We start from the raw sequence: 22149 nt of genomic DNA, 5'->3' as shown, positions 1-22149 counted from the left end.
TTTTTAAGGTTTTAGTTACCAAAGGTTAAGTCAAAATGAGACAAAAACATTGACATTGATATCTACAGTGTCAAAATGGGAACCTTGTAATCAGATTTGAATAGCAACTTAAAGGTCAATGTCAAATGATAGTTTCCCACCTCAGGGTTAAGGCACCTGGAAGACAACCTCCTTAAAAATGAGTTTGAAGCTACAGATTTCATAGGCACTCAGAGTGGTCTGGGATTAAATATGGGTATACAGTATCCTAAGGCTGATATGTACTCTACTATTGCCTTAAAGAGGGTCTCTGAATTTAGTTGTAATATACAAGCTATCGACAGTAATAAATTCTATTAAAATCCTAGCAGCTCTGCTCCAAGAGTCTATATTGAGCAGACTCAGGACAGGCATCAGCATTTTCTACTAAGAAAATATCTGAAGCCAAAAAGGAGTTTAATTTCTAGCTTTTCTTATCCCAGATATTTCCACTTTACTCAAGTTTCTGCCTGATCATCATGAAGCTATGTTTTACCCTCTCTCTGTCAACCATACACACATATTCACACACACGCACACACTCCAATAAGAAGTAGCAATAGGCATTAGGAGTACAGTGTGCTACTAAAATGTCCCTGCTTGTTTAAAAGAATGACATTGGGGTGGCGGTGGGAAGACAAGCTGACTTTATAAAGGATTCTTTAAAGACAGGCAAATAAAGACCTTAAGCTTTATGGCTATGCCTCTTCGTTTCCTAAGCACTTTGTTTTGAGGGACAGCTACTGGGCAGAAAGTGCTCCCTAGTTCTGTTTAATTCTCTGCTTCCCACAGAGAGGGTGAGCCCAGACACTAAATCGAATGCCGATCCCTTAGCCACTGACTGGAACACTGTTAAGTTTTCTGTTCAAGTTTTTAAAAGGTTCTACCTTTCTACCTCTGGGACTTAGCTGGGACTGCTTCTGTACAGAGCTCTAGGAGAATTGAAAGCACCAAATGAGTTAAGAAGCTTTTGGTTTCCAAAGCTTTGGGGATTACAGGATTGTGGACCTGCAGTCTATTCCCATCCATGAAAGTTAAGTCTCAAATTCAGTATTATACTTTCATAAAGGGAACAAGTTGAGCTTGAAATCATCTACACTCGAGGTTCTTTTAATTCTTAGGGCTAAGCTAAAGCCGATGACACCTCAAAAAATACCTTGGAAGTAGAAGTGCTAGGCACTTCTGCTCAGACAGGTGAGAAGTTGGGGTAAAATGCAATTGTTAGTGGGTTCCTCAAAGCCATGAGGTTTCACAAGAATGCCTTAGGTTAAGGGGCGGTTGAAGTGGAGGGAAAGGCCATGCCCTGTGTGTTCCACCTCTGCCTCTACCAACACTTTCTTTTGAATGTTGGATTTTGTTGGAAGAATTTGAAAAGGGTTCTGTTAAGAAATTGTATAGGTTTTCTTCCAGCTCTAATACTTAGAATATCTCTGCTCCTTTGGGTGAGGAGGTTGGAAGTCACTTGTACCTACTCACTTATGTGGCTATTTAAATTTGTAATGCATGAATTCCTGGAGTGTCAACAAAATTCTCACCTTTACTATCACTTACATAGATGGAATCAGACTACGCACACTTCAAGGCACCTATTTTCCTGGGAGCCTTGCTTCTCTAAATAGTTAACATTGCTACACAGACACATTGGCAGTTCACTGGCTCCAAGAAACTCAGGGTTCTTCTTGGTGCTGTTTGTATAAATTTATGGGGTACATGTTAAATTTTGTTACATGTATGTAATGAATGCATACTGATGAAATCCGAGGATTTAGAGTGTCCATCATGCGAGTACATTTTTGTTAACTACAGTCATTGATGTTATTTCTTCTATCTTACTGTATATCTGTATTCTTTTACCCACTTCTTTTCATCTGCCCTCCCTTTCCCCCGACTTCTGAGTCTCTGTCATCTTTCTACCGTCTACCTCCGTGGAATGAAATATTTTAGCTTCCCCACATGAGTGAGAACATAAGATATTTGTCTTGCTGTGCCTGGCTTATTTCCCTTAGCATAATGACCTCCAACTCCATCCCCATGCTGCTGCAAATGGCATTATTTTCCCTTTTCTCCATATCCTCAGCAACATCTGTTGTATTTTGTCTTTTTAGTAATAGCCATTCTGACTGGTATAAGATATGTCATTGTGGTTTTGGTTTGCGTTTCTCCGATGATTAGTAATGGCAACGAATTTTTCATGTATCTGTTGGTTATTTTTATGTCCTCTTTTGAGAAATATCTATTCATGTCCTTTGTCCACGTTTTAATGGGATTTTTTTTTTCCCCTGTTGAGTTTGCATATTCTGGATATTAGTCTCCTGTCAGATAATAGTTTGCAAATATTTTCTCCCATTCGGCAGGTTGTTCTTCACTTTGTTATTTCTTTTGCTGTGCAGAAGCTTTTTAGTTTAATTAAGACCTATTTCTCTATTTTGTTTTTGTGGCCTAAGCTTTTGAGATCTTTTTCATAAATTCCTTGTCTAGACCAATGTCCTAGAGAGAAACGCAGGGTTTTTAAAGCATGTAGAAGTCAGCCTGCCATTGTCTAATTTTCCCTGCAGGGGTTGACTTGGGAGAACAATACATAAGCTTCAGTAAAAAACTGCATAGGCCTTTGAGTAAATACCAAGCCTTCCAGATGGACTACAAATCTCCCTATGGGGCTCTGAGCAGCACCCTGGCAGGAGCACTCCAACATGCATGCCCAGAATATAGAGAAAGTAGCTCTGGTACCAGGCTCACAGTGTACTTCAACCTGCACAGAGGCTCATGCTGCCACACTGCTGGGGCTACCAGGGCCAAGCATTTAATTCTTTCATGCCCTTACTCATTGCTTGAGCATATGGGTGTTATTTGCTGGAATTCCTTCAGTCCATTTGTTCTGGCACTTCTGGGGCCACAAAGGGCATTTATTTTTAGCCTAGTTCACTTTACTGCCTGCCACTTTAATGCCAGTGTTTCTATTTGTAAGCTAAAACTCCTTTCAGGACAAGCAAATTTCTGAGTCAGCAAAAAAGTTTTCCTATGGGGAGAAGGGTTTGTAAGAGGCAAAGTACCACAACAGGTGTTAAGGGAAATGTTCTGAGCTGTCAAGCACAAAGGTTGTGTTCTGGCCTTAAAGTCAGCCTCTGAAACATTGTAAGAACCAGTTTGGGTCAGGCACGGTGGCTCATGCCTGTAATCCCAGCACTTTGGGAGGCTGAGGCAGGCAGATCACCTCAGGTCAGGAGTTCAAGACCAGCCTGGTCAACATGGTGAAACCCCGTTTCTACTAAAAATACAAAAACTAGCCAGGCATGGTGGCACACACCTGCAATCCCAGCTACTTGGGAGGCTGAGGCAGGAGAATTGTTTGAACCTGGGAGGTAGAGGTTGCAGTGAGCTGAGATAGTGCCACTGCACTCCAGCCTGGGCAACAAGAGTGAAATTCCACCTCAAAAAAAAAAAAAAAAAAAAGTTTGGGGGCCACTAAAAAGTGGTGAATATGTAGACTAATTCTTCTGAGTCACGGAAATAAGTGAATTTTACAGTTCAATTGTCAGTTTTTCCATTTACATCAAATTGATCTTAAGAATCATGGATATAACTGAATCGTTTTTATTATTGGTCAAACACCGCTCTAAGACCTCACATCTCTTAGCTTTTAAAATTCTTAATCCTGCATGGTTGGCCCTATTATTCCTCTTTTATAGATCAGGAAACCTGCTAGAGAAGGAAAGTACAGTCACTTGTCCCAGATCGCCCTTTGCAGAGCTAGGAGTTGAATCCAGGCACAGGCTCCAGATACTGTGTTAGTAAGCATCAATTTAGATTGAGCCTTGTTGTTGAGATGGAGGCCTGCTTTCCTTACCCATTCTAAGTTTTTAAAAATGCTGCTAGAATTCCTCAGCAAGTCTTTTAAAAGGATTACAGCTCTTGCTTTTCTTGTCTAGGGTTCAAGTCAGAGGAAAGGCCCTCCATCTGATATACCTTGAAAATCGTTAGCTTCTGTGAGCGGTAAACTAAGTCAGTCGTTCTGAAGCTCCCGTGTGCATCAGAATCCCCAGGAAGGCTTGTTAAAACACAGAATGCTGGGCCCCAGCCTGGATTCTGATTCAGTAGGTCTAGAACAGGGCCTAAGTTTGCATTTCTAATGAGTCAGTGTTGACACATGAACTCAATTAATATTGAATTAATGTTGCCAATTTCGGTCCACACTTTGAGAACCACTGCACTAAGGTTAAGAAGCTACAGATTCTACCCATAATGTAAGTGGCTCTTTCATTTTCAGGGTTGTAACATCTACTAATAACACCCTCATAAGGCCTAAAGTTCATCACAGGAGGGACACAGGAGATAAATACCTTTTTTACAACACACATGATAGTAACACCCGAGTAAAGCCCTCAAAACTATTTTGTAGAAAAAATTTATTTGGGTGTCTTACTAGGCAGAGGTTCTTCTAAAGTCTATCCTTCCCTCCCTGTGTGATCTATCTTTGATTGGCCCCATTACTTACTCTAAATCAGTACTCCAGAAATAAGCCCAAATTCTTCCCTGACATTTGGCCATCAAGCCGTGGCCATGTCCAAGCCCTCCTCTCTCAACTGATCTAAAGTTAAATCTCTTGTTCCTTTGCCTCCAGGCTGCCACATTCTCTACCCATATCAAGCAACCTAGTGATTCAAGCAACCTAGAATAGCCAAGAATGGGGTCATTTTTCGGCTTACCACTATCTCTAGGATTAAGTTCCCTACTAATTTCCTCAGACTTTTCCCTACTGGCCACCACCCACCATCTGCTATACAGGCTAAGCCAACAGCTCGAAGGGGACCCACTCACTTCCCCGTGGCTTTGCCCTTCCTCATGGCTGCTTTGTCTCAGTTTGTTCATGTTGCCCTTGTCCACCCATTCACCAGGAGTGGGCTCAGATTGTATTCTTGAATGAGGCCTCAATGCCTTTTTTGGAAAAACTAGGTATGGTCTGGCTGCTTTCTCATAATAGTCCCTGTCACAGAGCCATCACACAAGGAGATGAGTTCAGCTACCATTTTTCACCTTTAGACACAGAGATCTCCTAAGGCATGGCCTGCAATATACATTTGTAACTCAGGACCTGGTGCGTGACATCCTACATTCTCTAGGCACTAGTTGGTAGTCTTGGGTGCATGAGTTATTAGTTTACTAATAAAGCTGGTCTCAACTAAAAACTTTTGTCAAAGACATTTTCCCCAGCTTTTCAGAACTTGAAACCAAGTGTGACTGGTTGTTTTACTAGCTAGAATACTTTGAAACACTCTAGGTTATAAAGGTCCCTGTTCCCTATGCCTATGAGGGTACCTTTACCTCATCTTTGTAACAATTTTTTTTTTTTTTTTTTTTGAGACAGAGTCTCGCACTGTAGCCCAGGCTGGACTACAGTGGCGCGATCTCAACTCACTGCAACCTCTGTCTCCCGGGTTCAAGTGATTCTCCTGCCTCAGCCTCCTGAGTAGCTGGGATTACAGGTGCGTGCCACCACACACCACTCATTTTTTTGTATTTTTAGTAGAGATGGGCTTGCACTATGTTGGCCAGGCTGGTCTCAAACTCCTGACCTCATGATCCACCCACCTCGGCCTCCCAAAGCACAGGGATTACAGGTGTGAGCCATCACGCCCGGCCTTTTTGTTGCAATTTATCATTTAAAAACAGTGCATTTTCACACACTTGTCTGTCAGAATGAGTGTGTCCCTTTGGGTGTGTTGGCTTCATTTCCATGTGAAAAGAGAGGTTTTGACACCTGAGAAAGTAAGCAGCGGCTAACTGGTAAGGTTAAGAGTTTGATATATCAGACCCAGATTTTACTTCTGACATGTTTTACTGCTCTTTGGTAATACTGGCAGTAATCCATTGTTGCTTGAATCATATCACTTTTGTAGGATTATCTGCAGAGATAGACTCTTTACTGGCTTTTTCATATTAAAGTCTAAGTTCTTGGTGATTTTAGGGAAACTTCATAAGCTAGAACCCAGATAGCACACGGAAACTCCAGCAATCTTCAGCTGCTGTCTGCCTCTTTTATGATTAGGTCTTAAACAACGGATCTGCTCACTCCTCTTCAGAGTTTCTATTCCAAGCGGTCTTCGGCCGTTTCCTGCTTTGATTCCCCCACTAGACTAAGTGCCACGAACGAAGGAACCAGTGCTGTGGTCACTGACCCTGTGCCTGGTACCATACGGTAGGTACTCAGTAGATATACATCAAGTGGTTTCAAGAAGATGCACAAAGATGACCAGCATCAATCTACAACCTTAGTGAACATATAGATCAGTTAATACCTCAGATCTGGGGAAGTCTTTAAGAAAATGAAAGATTAGAGGCAGTCTATAAAATAGAAACCCTGTTTACTCACAGTATGTGGGAGAACTATTAAGTTCTGACATATGATGTAATCACAAATGCTGTCTATCGCCAAGGCTTTGTTAGGTCCCTTGCTTGGCAAATTGCAAGTCCCCCCATCCCCACCACCATATCTATATACATAAAGGCTACCCAGATGCCCCCCAAGTTGGCAAAATCAGCTGTTCTAGCCAGAGGCTCCATCTTATAGTTTCCAGCATCTCTAAACTACAAAGTAGGTAAAGGATCTCTAAGCAAGCATTGCAACATTTCTAACAGAATCTCCACACTTACCCTCACAGGACCTAGCAGGCATTATCTTGCTTAGAGACCCAAAATAACTATTGGGGCCGGGTGCAGTGGCTCACATCTGTAATCCCAGCACTTTGGGAGGCCGGGTGGATCACGAAGTCAGGAGATCGAGACTATCCTGGTTAACAAGGTGAAACCCCATCTCTACTAAAAATACAAAAAAAGTAGCAGGGCATGGTGGTGGGCGCCTGTAGTCCCAACTACTCGGGAGGCTGAGGCAGGAGAATAGCGTGAACCCGGGAGGCTGAGCTTGCAGTGAGCCAAGATAGCACCACTGCACTCCAGCCTGGGCGACAGAGCGAGACTCCGTCTCAAAAACAAACAAACAAACAAACAAACAAACAAACAAACTATTGGGCCAAGCTTTCCTAGGAGACTTCACTCAATGGGAAAAATATGCTAAATTTATGGTACAGGTTGAGCATCCCTAATCCACAATCTGAAATGCTCCAAAATCCAAAACTTTTTGAGTGCTAACATGATGCCATAAGTGGAAATTCCACACTTGACATCATGTGACAAGTTGCAGTCAAAACTTTGTTTTTTGTATAATATCATTAAAAGTATTCTATAAAATTACCTTCAGGCTATGTGTATAAGGTGTATGTGAAATATAAACGAATTTCATGTTTAGACTTGGGTCCCATCCCCAAGGTATCTTATTATGTATGTGTGAATGTCCCAAAATCTGAAAAAATCTAAAATCTGTGGAACCCTTCTGGTTTCAAATATTTCAGATACGGGACACCCAACCTGTGTTATCACCTGCCATCTCATTTGGTTCCTGCAGTGTGGTTAGAGTATCTAACTAAGTGGTATTAACAGTGTTTAGAGTTTTTGTTGCAAGCCAATAGAAGAACTTAGCAAAGAGACACCAATTTAGTTTGAAAAATGCAGAGAGTAAAATTGAGATGATTTTTACTTAAAAGCCAGATTCTCCTATAGCTAGGTTAGACCCTGCCCCAGCTCTTCAGAAGAACTGTCAGTCCTCAGATTTTCTAGCCCAAAACTCTTAGGTGGCAGAAAAAATTGTCCCAAATTGTCCCTGGACTACTTACTTCTGCTTAACAAGTCTATCTCGCCCATAACCTCAGTAGACGGTATTTTTGGACTGTTTGCCTTGAAAGTAGTCTATCATGCTGTTGTCCAAGTAGTCTTTTGAGATTAATTAATTAGTAGGGACCAAACTAAGCAATTTTGAATTTAGTCAACCAACCATGGAGAGGGCAGTTGTATTAGCCACCACAAGGAACTCCCTAAGGCAGGCACATTTACGATGAACATCATTATAGACCTCATCAAGCCCTTTAATGCATTCATTTCTTAGGCTAGTATATGAAGGTGGTTTTCCAAATGAAAGTCAGTATCCAAAGTGAATGCAATCATTACTTTAAGTCATGTAGGCAACTGCCTCATTTTAAGCACTTTTCCATGCACTGAAAAGAACGACTTTATTTACATTCTGTGAGAAATAGAAAATGGGCTAGATATTTAAAATGAATTCTATGCTGTGTGCCAAGTCTTCAAGGTTTGGGATCAAAACCTGAAACCATACGGCTGGGTACTATCTGTTCCCTTGATCTTATGGTCATGTTCTACTCTAGGAGTTCTTGTTAAGTATCATCAGTTTGTTACCTCTCCTGGAGCAGAAGAGGCTTGTAACAACTTTTTTCCTCTTCCAAAATTGTAATAAAACTACTCAAGTCAAGTCAAGTTTATGGTTATTCAATTTTATGACAGGTAGAGACACTTGGATCAGGTCTTCACTTCTTTTGAGCATGGAGGCTGTCACCTTTGCTAGCAACATTTAGTGTTAAATAGCAGTCTATTGTACTAAAGTCTTAATATTGGCAGCTCTACTTGACCTTTATACATGCTTTAGGTATCTGGGGACTCAGGCCATAAAAGCAAACAATCAAAACGACACAGGACAGGCACTATAGGTAAATGCCACATAAAGTGGGCAAGAGGATGATTCAGGGAACAAAGCTACACTAGGTTTCAAGAAGCTGTTACTGCCAAGGAGGGCTTGGCTGGTGACCTTCCTTTACACAGTCCTTGCTCACATGAGTGGTCAGGCTTTGATAAGGGTTACTATCGTCATACCTTCATTGGTGCTATCTGGATGAGCCAAGTTTACTTTCCATGCCTTCCAGTTTCTTCCCTCCAGGTCTGTTACTACCACCAGTAACACCAACCCACTTCTCACAGTGAGGGAAGTTTCCTTCTACTCTTAGCCTAGTTGCTAGCCATATATGAATAGCTCTCACAAAACCTTGGTATTTTTAGACTTTGGCCTTCAAGAATATATCGTACCACAGATCTTAATCCTGACTACTCAGGCTGGAGGAAAATGTCCTAGAACCCCCAGCAATCGTGCAATCAGACATACCAACTTCTCAATAGCTTTAAGTTCCTTGCCAGAGTCTCAGTGCTCACCTGCCTTGTCCAGGAGTACCATGGAACAGCACCATGTGCCAGTGGAGAGACAGGGTATGCGTAGAAGCTCCAGGGTAGGAAGTGAGCCCACATGCCCTGGGACTTTGAACTTAAGACAGATGCCAGTTGGGATTGGTTTAGAGTCAATACCTGCCTCAGCCCAAATTTTCTTCAGTTCTGAAAGAATCTGCCTCCTTTCCTTTGAAGAATTTGTTTTTTCCATTGTCCATGGCATGTCAAATATTTCACATGTGACAAAGAGGATCCTCACCTGCCTAATACAAGGTGAATATCTGGCTTTGACTAACTCAAGTCAGTTTAGGTGCACTCCTAACATTCTATAAGGTAAAGTTAACCTCTAGTGGAAGGGACATGCAGCAAAAATGAAACTTTTCTCTCACCTTCCTGGATAATTGTTCCTCTTGGTATACCTTAGTGTTTTGAAATGTTACAAAAGGCATAATGCAAGTCATGGCACTATACTGAGAAATCGTTTAAGAAGTTAGTATTACTCATCCATTAATGATTAATGCTAGCGTTTGAAAACTCTTGTAAGCAGAGCTTTTCTAGGCTCTCAGGCTTGTTACACATCAGATTCCATGTTCACTACACATTCGTCCTCTTCAAAGAGTCCAGGCAGGGGAAGGCATTTGAGGAGCCTGTGGAGTCTCCTACTTTCCATTGAAAATAACACTTCCCGTGCTGCTCGCTTAGGAGTCCGCGGAACCATGTGACCAACCTAAACGTGATCGCACTGCCAGCCAATCGCAGAGGGCAGAAAGGCCAATCCCAGTTCACACCCTCCGGACAGTGGCAACTAAAGGGCAGGGGCATTCAGAGACGTAAAAACCCCAGGCATTGCCCGAGAGGCTCCTTGACCACATACTTTAAAGTTCGCTCTCACTTCAGGAGCACGTGACTGCAGGCAGGCAGGGCCCCTTAAGCCACCTGGCTACTGGAGCTAGGGACTCTGGAATGGGTGTTTCGGGCCGTGGCAGCTTTCAGTCTCAATTCCCCGCAGCTGGCAAACAAGCCCCTTGGCGTCACATCTGAAGATCACTTCTGGGACGCGCTAGGATTCTGACTGAGTCCTCTTAGAAGGGCTTCCTGTCGCTTGTCCAGGAAAGTTATGAGGCCCCAAGTGGGAACGTGGCTGAAGACCAGGCAGGGCCCCCAAGCCCCTGCGGCAGACTCTAGGGACCCGACAGTAGTCACCACCGCCCTTCTCAATAAGACAGGGCCACACACTCGCTCTCGCGCTGTTCTTTTGATTTATTGTTTAGAATGAAGGCTAATTACAGTCACTAGCCTAGGACTCAATTCCTCTCGAGGAAACGTCAACGGGAAGGAGGATCAGCAAACTAACCTGATTAAGTCTTCGTTCCACTCCCCCTCCCCATTCAGCTACACGAGAGACTCGAGAGGTTTCCAAATGCCGCCCAAGGCTTGGAAAAGGGAGGGGAGAAGCACCCAGAGGACAGTCCTGCGTAAAGCCCGCTCCTCCCTACCCCGCACGCCGGAGAGGCGGCCCCGCGCCGGGGGAGACGCAGTCTGGGTGCGCAGACTGCGCACTGCCCGCGGCTCCGCGGAGCCTCCCGGCTGCCGCCCACCGAACGTGCGCCCGCTCACGGCCGCCGGAAGACTCCGAGCCCCGGCCCGCACCTGGCGCCCCGCGTCCCCGGAGGCCCTCACCTTCGCCCACCGTCCGCTCCCACACTCCCTGAGGTTCGAGGGGCGCGCCCCGGGCTGCCGCGCACGTCTCGGCCCTCTACCTCCTTCCTAACACTCCGCCTGGCAGAGGAGGCAGAACCATTGTTCAATGCTCAGAAGCCCACATACCTCAGCCCCTGTCAAGGGGGCGAGAAACGAGGCAAAGCAGCGGCTCTGGGGGAGGCGGTGTGAGGGATCGAAGACTAGTTCAGGCGAGGCGTCAGGACACCCCAAACCCCACTGTTCCCCAAGCCCGGCTCCCTTTAGCCGCGGCGCTGACAGCTCAGAGGCGCCACCACTGAGGGGAGGGAGAGAAGGCGAGAGAGAGCCGAGAGGCGCCTCCTAGGAGGCGGGTGGGCAAACGGAGACCTGCGCCTCGGGGTCTCCCGGTGCCCCGGCTGGGTCCCGGCCGCCGGCGGAGGGGCGCGTCCTCACTCACCGGTTCCGGTGGCGCCGCTCTCCCAGGGCGCCCAGCACAGCGCGAGCAGCAGCCAGAGCGCCCAGCGCGCGGACGTGCCCATGGTGCCCGCCTGGATGGTGCCGCCGCCGCCGCCGCCGCCGCCGCCGTTCGCTCCGCACAACAAGTTACCAGCCCTTCCGAAAGGAGGAAGAAGGTGGGGGCGGGGAGGGGAAAGGGGGAGAAGGAGGGGGAAGGAGTTGGGGGGGGAAGGGAGCGGGGAACAAGAGGGCACCCCCTCCCCTACAACTTGCACAATCTCCTACCCACCAGCCAACCCACCCACCCATCCACCTCCCCGGGCTGCAGCAGCAGTGCAAGCCGAGCCTGCGGGCAGAAAATAATGCAGGCGCTGCAGAGGAGGGGAGGGAAGGGGAGGGGAAGGAAGGGAGAGGGGGTGGGGAGCCAAGAGCAGAAGAGAGGACAGAACAGAGAGGAGCCGGTAGCCGAGCACCCACACCGGCGGCGGCTGGAGCTCGGGGTGAGGAGCCGGGAGGGGGCAGGAGGGGGAGTGGTCAACGGGAGGCGCGGCGGGCGGGCGGGAGCGCGGCGGCTTCAGTCCTCCTTTCCCTCGACGCGCTCCTCTTACACGCGCCGGGCAGCTGGGTGCCCGCGCCAGGAGTGTGCGAGTGTGAGCGTGCGTGCATGAGTGACCGTGGTCGTGGCTGTGGCCGCTGCCGCCGCCGTCGCCACCCGGGCTGCTTTAGGGGCCCGGCTGCTCCGCGAGGCCGCCTGGAGCTGACGGGGGCCCGGGGCGGCCGCTGGTTGGCTCGCGCACCGCCCTCGTCTCCAATCCCCGGTGCCTGTCCTAATTTCCTGATCCAGGGAACCTGCCGCCGCAGCAGCTGTGCGCTCTCTACAGTCATTACTGTACCCTCCCGGCAGCCGCCAGCAGAACATGCAGCAGCAGCAGCAGTTAGCGCTGATGCAACTATCGTTGCTATTGCCACTGCCTCCCGACTAACGGGGCGTGCACCTGGGGGGTACTTGCAGTTTCCAGGGGCAACAATCATCTCTCTACCACCCTCTCCTGCGCCCCTGAGAGAGGCTGGTAGGTAGCATCTTCTTCGGGCCTCCTCTCTCCACTCAAAGTGATGAAGCTGAGGGGCTCCAAACGTTTGGGGCGCTCAAATGTGGGGTTTGGGATGTCGGTCTCAATCGCACGCTGAGATGCCATTTTCCTAAAAACTAAATGTGTCTTTAAGTGAGAGAGTGTGTGTGTTTGAAAGAAAGAGTGCGCGCGGTTGTGACTGCTCCTCTGTAATAGAACAAGACTAAAATAACCCAGCCTGGGATAAGAAGAAGGGAAATTGCTAGCGCAGCTTTGCGTTTGCTCATCAACGATTATAGTTAATTGCTAATTGCACTAAATGGTAGTTTGAGGGCCTGTAATTAAAAGCTTAACCTTTTCTTGTTTGGAAGAGACGGGCCCCATACGTTTATTCCTCTTGATATACTTTGTAACATTCAATTACAAGAATCGAGGAAAGCATAAAGGAAGCAAAGGCAAGACTCCTAGAAAGGATTGATTCTTCTTTTGTGCCTGACAGTACCTGAGTCTATAATTTGCTTTTTGTGTACTTCAGTTTTCTTGCACACTTAGCCCTGGTTGAGGTGCATTGTCTCTCCTGCTGTGGTCTGCTAAGCATCTAACCAGAGTGGGAGGGCACATTGAGCGATTTCACTTTCTTAAATAAAAGGTTTTTAGGTATTTTTTAAAAAGTTGTTTTTATCTTGATTCAAACTTGGAAGATTTCAGTAATATCATATTCTGACTCTATTCTGTTGGTGATCTGAAGAGTAGTGGGCACTGCCTGACTGTCTTCTTGTTGCCCTGGTTCTTGTGGAAATTTGTCAAGGCTAGCAATCAGGGGAGATGTTTGTTAGGAACTTACTATATCCAGGAGACACACAGGAGAGGAAAATTCCAAGTCAGGATATGTTTCTGTGGGACCAAAGATACCCTGATTGTGACTGCTAAGCCTGAAAAGGCTTAACTCTAGGTATGAAGGGGATCTTGCACTATAGTTCATTTTGAATGCTCTTTTGCCTACCCTGTGGTTACATAGTTGATACAAACTGCAGCAGTCACACAGGTTGCATGTGAAACAATTAAAATTTGTTTTTATGACATTTAGTAGTGAAGATGCATGCTGGTGTTATTCACCAAACGGCATTGAGATGTGATGGGAAAACCTTAGTGCATGATGTCTTTCATATTCTCAGGGTTCTGAAATGCCATCTGATGAGCTGTCACTGTACACAAGAGGAAAGGAGTAGAGGGGATGGGTGGAATCAATAGGAAAAGAGGCAGCATTAATAAACAGGCATATGACTTGATTTAATACTTTTCTCAGAGATATAGGTATACTACAAGCTATACATTGATATGGTATAATAAGACTTATCTTTGAAAAACATGTGTGAGTACTTTCTAATTCTCCAAGGGATATAAATAAACTTTCGGTGAACTTAGCTGCAGCTCTGTGTTCAACCCTGTAACTTTTTTGTTGACTCAAAATAAAGCGTAACTTTTGGCTCCATCTGTGATCGACATATAACTTGGTAAAAATCACTGTGCCTCTCCGTGTCTGCCTTTTGGCCTGTAAACTGAAAATAAAACCAACCCACATTATATCAAAGTGCTCCGTGGCCTCACGGACCAGCTCTCTGCAAGGCATTGTTTATTAGAAGAAAAAGGTTGTATGGAGAAATGCATTTGATTATGATAGAAAGTAGCTAATAACTAAAAAGATAAATTGATAAGTGGAGATGGAAGTGGTTGAACTAACTGAGCTAATTGATCATAAGTGGAGATTGAAATGGTTGAACTAACTGGGTTCAGATAAGTTGACACTGCTGGATTCCTGATGCCTTCAGGTAAATGCAGAGGCAATCCCATTCACTTCTACAATCCACCACATTCATTTATTTGTTGAAGCAACACATACTGAGCATCCCTCGCTAACAGGCAATGTGCAAAGTAGTGGGCATACAGAAGTGCTTATCTAGGAAGCTCAGCATCTGGTAGGGGAGGCAGGCAAGTGGGCAAATTGTAGTACCCTATGTATAGCACTCTGATTAAGAGATGCTTAAAGTGCTATAAGATTGCAAGGAAGAAGCAGCTATTCTGGCTGCAGGATGAGAGTATCAGAAAAGGCTTCACAGAGCATTTGTTTCCGAGCTTTTTTCATGATTTTTACCCAGTAATCTGAATTCTCCCTACTTCTGGACACATGATAGGATTGGACATCCTGGCCCCCTTATGGTTGGATGGGGTCGAAAGACTAACTTTGGCTAATTATTTGTGAGCCTAAGTTACAGGGTGCCACTTTCAGACTGGAGCATTTAATTGCATATATGAGACCCTCTCTTTTTGTCTGCATGGTGACAAGAAATGTTTAAGAGGTGGCTGTTGCATTAGTCCAGGTCTCTGAGTGATTAGATTCATTTAGAACTACCCATGTGAGTAGTTACCTGCTGTCTATGTGTCTTTAGCAATGTCCACATAGAGTAGAGGTTAGCAAACTAGGGCTCATGGGCCAAGTCTAGCCAGTCACCTGTTTTTGTATGGCCTACAGATAAGAATGATCTTTATGTTTAAAAAGAGTTTTACAAAGAAGAGGTATAGTGTGCAACAGAGACTGTACGTTGCTCGCAAATCCTAAAATATTTACCATCTAGCTCTTTAGAAAAAAACCCAAAAAACAAAAAACAAAAAACTTGCCATCCCCTGACAGAACGGGTGAGAGAGTAGTAAATCTTTGTCATCTTCACCTACTGAGATTTTGTTACCTCAGCATAACCTAGTGTTAACCTGACTGATACACCAGGGGAAGAGGGAAGGAAAACCATGGTTAGCAGAGGGCACAAAGGCAAAAGAGCAGCATGTATTCAAGGCAATGGAAGGGATTCAGGGTGGTTCAAGGGTGGGGTTCAAGTGGACTAACAATGTGAAGTAAGGTTGAAGAAGAAAGGCAAGGACTGGATTAGCTGGAGTCTAGGGTGTCATGCTAAGGCTTTGGATTTTATCCTATGAACCATAGTAAGAACTTGTGATAGATTGTCATCAGAGGCCTGACATCCAGTTTCTTTTACTCTGACAGTAGTATGGAAAACAACTCGTTTAGGTTGCGGGATAGAGTCAGACTAGAGGAAGAAACATTAGTTAGAGGCCCCAGTAGTGAGGGAGTGCATTAAAGAAAGTAGAGGAGGCCGGGTGCAGTGGCTCACACCTGTAATACCAACACTTTGAGAGGCCGAGGCAGGCAAATCACTTGAGCTCGGGAGTTCAAGACCAGCCTGGGCAACATGGCAAAACCCCACAAAAAATACAAAACACTAGCTGGACATAGTGGTACGCACCTATAGACTCAGCTACTGGGGGTGGAGGGAGGCCTGAGGCAAGAGAATTGCTTGAGCCCTGAAGGGTGAAGGTGCAGTGAGCTGTGATCATGCCATTGTACTGCTGCCTGGGTGACACAGGGAGACTGTGTCTCAAATAAAATAAAAATAAAAAATAAGAGGAAGAAACTACTGTGTGATTAGTCAGAAGCATTCAAATAATTCCTCCATGAGATTTTTCTCCTTGTTTTTTGGGCTTTATCTCTTTGACTCATTTTCCAAACATGTATAATCCATGTGTATCACTGGCTATGTCTGCTAAAAGTACAGATTCTCAGGCCCCTCCCTTGATGATCCTTTTTCAATTGGTCTAGGGTAGAGCCCAGGAATCTGTATATGTAACCCTATTCCAGTTGGTTCTTAGAATTAGTCATGATTAAGAAACTGTTTTAGAGAATGACTTCTTCAATGCCATTTAATTGCTAAGTAGGTTTACTTCTATCATATTTGTGTAACTTAATTTGTCACATTTCTCCTAAGGGAATAGGTTAGGATCCATCAACCTTAGGGTTGATGCTTGTCATTATTTTTCTTCAAGGTCCTTAGACTTATAATATTGGCATCAGAAATAATCTTCAAACCAATTTGCTAGTTTGTAGTACTCATCACTGTGATTTCTACCCTACAGCCTCAGCATAGAAAGTCAGCAGTGAAATGAGCTGTCCTCTTCTAGGGCCATCCCCTTCTGAAGTGTTTCAATGGTAACTTCCCAGGCTTCATTCCATTATTTTCTAACTGTGTGACAGGCCAGGGAAATGAGTGGGATTCACCCCTTCTAGTCTCCATGAGTAGGACCTGATGGTCAAAATCAGTGGGTCACAAATTTTAGCTTCCATCAGAATCACTTGGAAGGCTTGTTAAAACATAGATTGCTGGGTTCCACCTCCAGAGTTTCTGAATCAGTAGGCCCAAGAATTTGCATTTTTTGTAAGTTCCCAGATGATGTTAATGCCACTGGTCAGGGAGCATACATTGAGAACCACTGTTCTAAACCCATTGACATTACTTTCCCCCTCAGCTACTGTGATTGGTTTAAGGGCCTCAGCCAGTCAACCTATGGCCTTCCTCTGTTTACATTGATTGGATGCTTCAGCCCTAAGCACAGTACAAAAGCTGGCTCAGTTATGATGAAGCTCAGGGCTTTTGCTTGGTTAGAAAGGCATTATCTTCTAAGTAATGAGATGTGTGGACGTAAGGCCAGAACTGCTCCTGCCATTTTGCCACCTTGAAGGAAGCCAGCTGGAAGATGAAACTGACTCATGGAGAAGAGGCAACTGAAATAAATGACCTCAAATTTGTAAGCCCAAACCCAGATCAGCTTGTTTCAAAAGCTGCCCTTCTGTGGTACTTCTCGCTTACCTGCACCAAAAAATTCCCTTTGCTGCTGAAGTCAGTTTAGATTGAGTTTTCTCTTACTTGCTACCTAACTGACAGAGGTGCTACCTAACTGACAGAGGTGCTACCTAACTGACAGGTATGGGCCCAGGATTTCTACAATGTAAGGCTGTGGTCCTTAACCCTGATTGTACATTAAAGTCTCCTAGAGAGCTTTTAAGACTATCAACACAGGAACAGCTCTATCTAGGCCAACTGAATAACATGTCTGGGAGTGGGGCCTGGGCACGAGCAGTGTTTAGCTTTCCAGGTGAGTCTAATGTGCATTCTAATGGTGACTCACTCAGTGTCAAGCCTAAAGCTGTGGCCACTGAGGTATAGAAGGGGAGCTGTGTGGTAGGTTTTGAATGAGAATGCACTCTTAGGGAGACAGGGATATTGTGACTGTGGCAGGAGAAACAAATGCAAATTCCTCCTAGTGTTCCAGAACAGCCTCCCAGTTCTCACTTTGTGCATCCTGCTCCTGGCCCAGCATCTCACATCCAGCTAGATTTGTCAGCTGTAAGGGGGCCAAGGACCATGGGAGGTCAGAAGCTGGGCACAGCTAGACTGTTTGGAACCCAGCTGGCATCCACCTATCAGGTAATGGATTACATATCAGTGGTCTCATGCCTTTACAAATCAATCTACCAGCAAGGACTTGTCGAGCACCTTCTGTGGGACCTACAGTGTGCCAGGTGACTGGAGGGCAGCAGCCAGATAGCAATGTGGCTGCTCTTGGGGGTGAGTTGTTATTGTTTTGTTTGCTTTTTCTGCAGGAGCCAAAACTCAGGCTTGTTAAGTGGTAATTGACAGTCCTTTCTTCTAAAGAAGTTTCTCTTGGATTTGCTGCCAATAGGAAGAGTATTATTTCTCAGAGCACTATAGCATTCATTTATCGAGTGCCCACTCAATTATGAGGCATGACAGAGTTTGCCATCTAAAAGAGGAAAGACCACTTAATGATTCCTAGAGTCAAAAGTCTGGAATAAATGGATACACAGATCAAAGAGTTAAGGGGATTCTATTGTAATTGGAGAAGCACTTTTAGCAGGAGCCAGGTCTTCCACTGAGATCTTAAAGGAGCTCTTGAATGAGTTGTGTGGGAGGGAAAGTATGTTTTTGAACGTAAAGAAATAGTCATTTGGCCAGGTGTGGTGGCTCACGCCTGTAATCCCAGCACTTTGGGAGGCCGAGGCGGGCTGATCACCTGAGGTCAGGAGTTTGAGACCAGCCTGACCAACATGGCAAAACCCCCTCTCTACTAAAAGTACAAAAACTAGCCGGGCATGGTGGTGGGCACCTGTAATCCCAACTACTCGGGAAGCTGAAGCAGCAGAATTGCTTGAATCTGGGAGGTGGAGGTTGTAGTGAGCCAAGATCGCACCATTGCACTCCAGCCTGGGCAACAGAGCAAGACTCCATCTCAAAAATAAATAAATAAAATTTTTTTTAAAAAGATGATTTTCAGCTGTTCCTGTGATAGGATAACAAGGTGTAGGCTGTGGTTTTATTGCTAAACCATGGTGGGAGCAGGTTTAAGACCTGGTAGAAAGTGGAATTCTATTTTGGAATTCTGTTTCCCCCGACCTCAGGAAACATTTGAACTCTCTCAGAAGGCGTGTTTATCACAGCAATTTTCAGGGTCTCGTTGTTTTTCTGAATGGACAAGGCTTGCGTGTGAGAGAAATAAGAAATTTCACCCTTTAGGAGAAGTTTCCTTGTATAGTTGAAGAACTGGTCATGGTTACTGACCCAAATTAAAAGATAATTGATGGTTAATGACCCAAATCAGACCTTGTTCCTAAATTGACTTGGATTTGCTTAGGAAGAAGATAATGAAAGGTCATTTGGAAGTACCAGAGCGGTCTCATTGTGGATAGAGATGGAGAGGGGAAATGTTGGGATTGGGAGGGGAAACTTGGGGAATGAGACATACTGAGACTGCTATTGACTCTAACATTTGCTTTTTGTATTCTTAGCCATAATACCACAATTGATATGATAACACCACAATATCAACAGTGTCCTTCTTTGTAATCAAAGCTTTCTACTTTGCTGCTATGAGAAGTAAATACTGTGAAGGCAAAAATTATGATTTAAATACTTGAAGGGCTTACTATGTTTGTGGAATTGAATTGGAATATGGGAAGAGATCTTTTAATCATATTTTCTTGGTGAACTCTAGGCACCTTTCAGGGCATCTACAAGGAGGATGGATCATTGTTTAGTTTTCTCTATATTTCTTCTTCCCTCCCTTCCTCCCATTTGCCAGGGACTGCAAGAAAGGACAAAGACAAGATGGAGAGAGAGTTGGCTGGCATAAAGAGTGCTCAAAACAAAATGACAGATGCTGGCAAGGGCATGGAGAAAAGGGAACTCTTATGTGGTGCTGGTGGGAATGTAAATTAGTACAGCCACTATGGAAAATAGTATAGAGTTTCTCAATAAACCAAAAACAGAACTGCCATACTATCCAGCAATTTCATTACTGGGTGTTTATCCAAAAGAAAAGATGTCAGTATATCAAAGGGATACCTGCACTTGCATGTTTATTGCAGCACTATTCACATTAGCAAAGATATGGAATCAACATAAGTGCCCATCAATGGATGAATGGACAAAGAAAATGTGGTATAGCTACACAACAGAATCCTATTCAGTTATAAAAAAGAATAAGTTTATATCATTTGCAGTAACATAGATGGAACTGGAGGTCATTATGCTGAGCGAAATAAGCCAGGAACAGAAAGACAAATATCTCAGGTTCTCACACTCATGAGGGAGCTAAAAAAGTTGATCTCAAGGAGATAGAGAGTAGAATGACAGATAGCAGAGGCTAGGAAGGGAATGGAGAGGGAGGATGAAAAAGAGGGGCTGGTTAATAGATACAGATATACAGTTAGACACAGGAATAAGCTCTAATGTTTGATAGTAAAGTGACCATAGTTAACAAGAATATATTATGTATTTCAAAATAGCTAGGACAGAGAACTTGAAATGTTTCTAATGATAAATGCTTGAGGTGATGAGTACCCCAAACACCCTGAGTGAAACATTACACCATCTATGCACTAACAAAATATCACACGAATCCTATAAATATGTCAAGTATTCATATCAGTAAAAACAGTTTTTAAAAAGACTCCTCAAAACAAGCAACAAAAGATACATGAAGGTCATAGGAGATCTCGTCTTTCCTTTGCAGTGATTTCATCATAGACTTTGCCCGGCTAGAGGGGCAGTTTTCTAAATGTGAAACAAAAAAATGATCACTATGTCTTACATAGTATGAGAAGAATGTCTTGAGTTTGTGTGTTGCCTTTCTTCTGAGCAGGTTCAAAGTACTTTGCAAACATGACATCAGTACTCCCTGGGAGGAGGCTGCAGACGAATTCTGAGGAGAATAATCCCTTTTCAGCAGTTAGGAGGAGCTCAGGCACAGATCAGCTTCCTCACTGAATTTATGCAAAGTGTCCCCTGACTGTTTTAAGCCTCACACATAGAAGGGTGTCATTAATACTTAATGTGGCTAGATGAAGTTTAACTGAGATCCTTGATGAACTCCATGACTTATACTTTAAAAAGGCACACTGTACACTTTTATAGTTTATTTTTTTCTTGCCAGTGGCCATTCTTAGAACTGGCCTTCCTCTAACATCTGTTTGTGGAGCAAGGCAAAAATAAAATGAGAACAAAACAAGAGATACCAAGTAGTATTTGCGTTAGCATGACTTGGTACCAAATTGGATCACCTCAGGTAAAATTTGGAGTCTTACAGGACCCTCTGAAGAGGGAAATGAAACATCCTTTTTCCCTCTGTTGTTTTGATTAGGATCTTGTAGCAAAGTATGGCAGGTAAAAATTCTGTTAGTAACTTGAAGGAAAAGTAAATCAATAGTTATAACTTGGCAGCCGTTATAACTTCTTTTTTTGTTTTTACAAAGAAATTTAAGGAACATCCACTAAAGTTGCTGCTGTTTTTCTTTTTTGATTCTAGCCTCCCTCCTCTAATCCCTGTCCTGTCTTCTGTTTGGCTCTCTTAAGAAATCTCGGGAGGCCCTGCCCATGGAAGAAAGTTTATAGAATATGAAGAGAAATGGAGCTGTGTCTTGTAGATCTAATATTGTTTCCTCTAATCAAGTTCACTTCAGGAGACAATTCATTGGAGAAATTACCGGAAACATTGCAACAAGGATTATTTGGAAATTGAAGGTGAAAACAGGAACTATTCATCAGGTCAAATTCTTTTCCCATTTCCTTTGTCTCTAATATGAACTGGCTTCAGTTGGTTTCTACTAACAGGTCTAATATACTGTCAGATAGAATAACTCTTCTATTAGAATCTATTTTTTCCTTTTTTGTATATTTTCAAAATTTATTAATGTTATTTTTAATTGACAAATCATAATTGTATACATTTATGGAGTATGATTTGATGTTTTGATATATGTATACAATGTGACATGATTAAATTAACCTAATTAACATATCTATTACCTCACTCACCTATCATGTTTTATGGTGAGACATTTGAAATTCACCCTCTAGTTATTGTGAAATATACAGTGCACGATTATTGACTGTAGTCACCCTGTTGTGCAATAGATCTCGAAATCTATTCCTTCTGTTTGATACTTTCTTCTATTTGATCAACAGCTTTCCATTTCCTCCCTCCCCACCTCCCCCAGCCTCTGGTCATCATCAGAATCTTTCTTTACTTTTCTTTTTTTTGAGACAGAGTCTTGCTCTGTCACCCAGGCTGGAGTATAGTGGCGCGATCTTGGCTCACTGCAACCTCTGCCTCCCAGGTTCAAGCAATTCTCCTGCCTCAGCACCCCTTAGTAACTGGGATTATAGGTGCGTGCCACCATGTCCAGCTACTTTTTTGTATTTTTAGTAGAGACAGGGTTTCACCATGTTAGTCAGGCTGGTCTCCAACTCCTGACCTCAGATAATCCACCTGCCTCAGCCTCCCAGAGTGCTTGGATTACAGGTGTGAGCCACGGTGCCTGGCCAGAATCTTCTCCTTAATCACCAAAGTATTTGTGGTAGGAAAAGTTACTGGCCATCTAAATTTT

General features: G+C 44.1%; 2 protein-coding genes across 5 annotated transcripts in view; one reads left to right on the top strand and one right to left on the bottom strand.

Annotated features, from left to right (window-relative positions):
- VLDLR (very low density lipoprotein receptor) overlaps positions 1-11854 on the bottom strand; it is a 32933-nt gene extending 21079 nt beyond the window's left edge. For all 4 annotated transcript variants that reach the window (XM_007969375.3, XM_007969377.3, XM_007969378.3 and 1 more), the window contains exon 1: positions 11273-11854. In XM_007969375.3, the coding sequence (XP_007967566.3) occupies positions 11273-11354 (82 nt within the window). In that variant the 5' untranslated portion in view covers positions 11355-11854. The remainder of the gene's footprint in view (positions 1-11272) is intronic.
- LOC119624363 (uncharacterized) overlaps positions 11353-22149 on the top strand; it is an 89610-nt gene continuing 78813 nt past the window's right edge. The window contains exons 1-2 of the mRNA XM_073022221.1: positions 11353-11370; positions 11564-12341. Coding sequence (XP_072878322.1) covers positions 11353-11370; positions 11564-12341 — 796 coding nt within the window. The remainder of the gene's footprint in view (positions 11371-11563; positions 12342-22149) is intronic.

This window comes from Chlorocebus sabaeus, chromosome 12, assembly GCF_047675955.1.
Source record: "Chlorocebus sabaeus isolate Y175 chromosome 12, mChlSab1.0.hap1, whole genome shotgun sequence".
In the NCBI taxonomy this organism is placed as follows: domain Eukaryota; kingdom Metazoa; phylum Chordata; class Mammalia; order Primates; family Cercopithecidae; genus Chlorocebus; species Chlorocebus sabaeus.
Note: the sequence above shows the minus strand (reverse complement) of the source record. Positions and strands in the feature narration are given on the sequence as shown.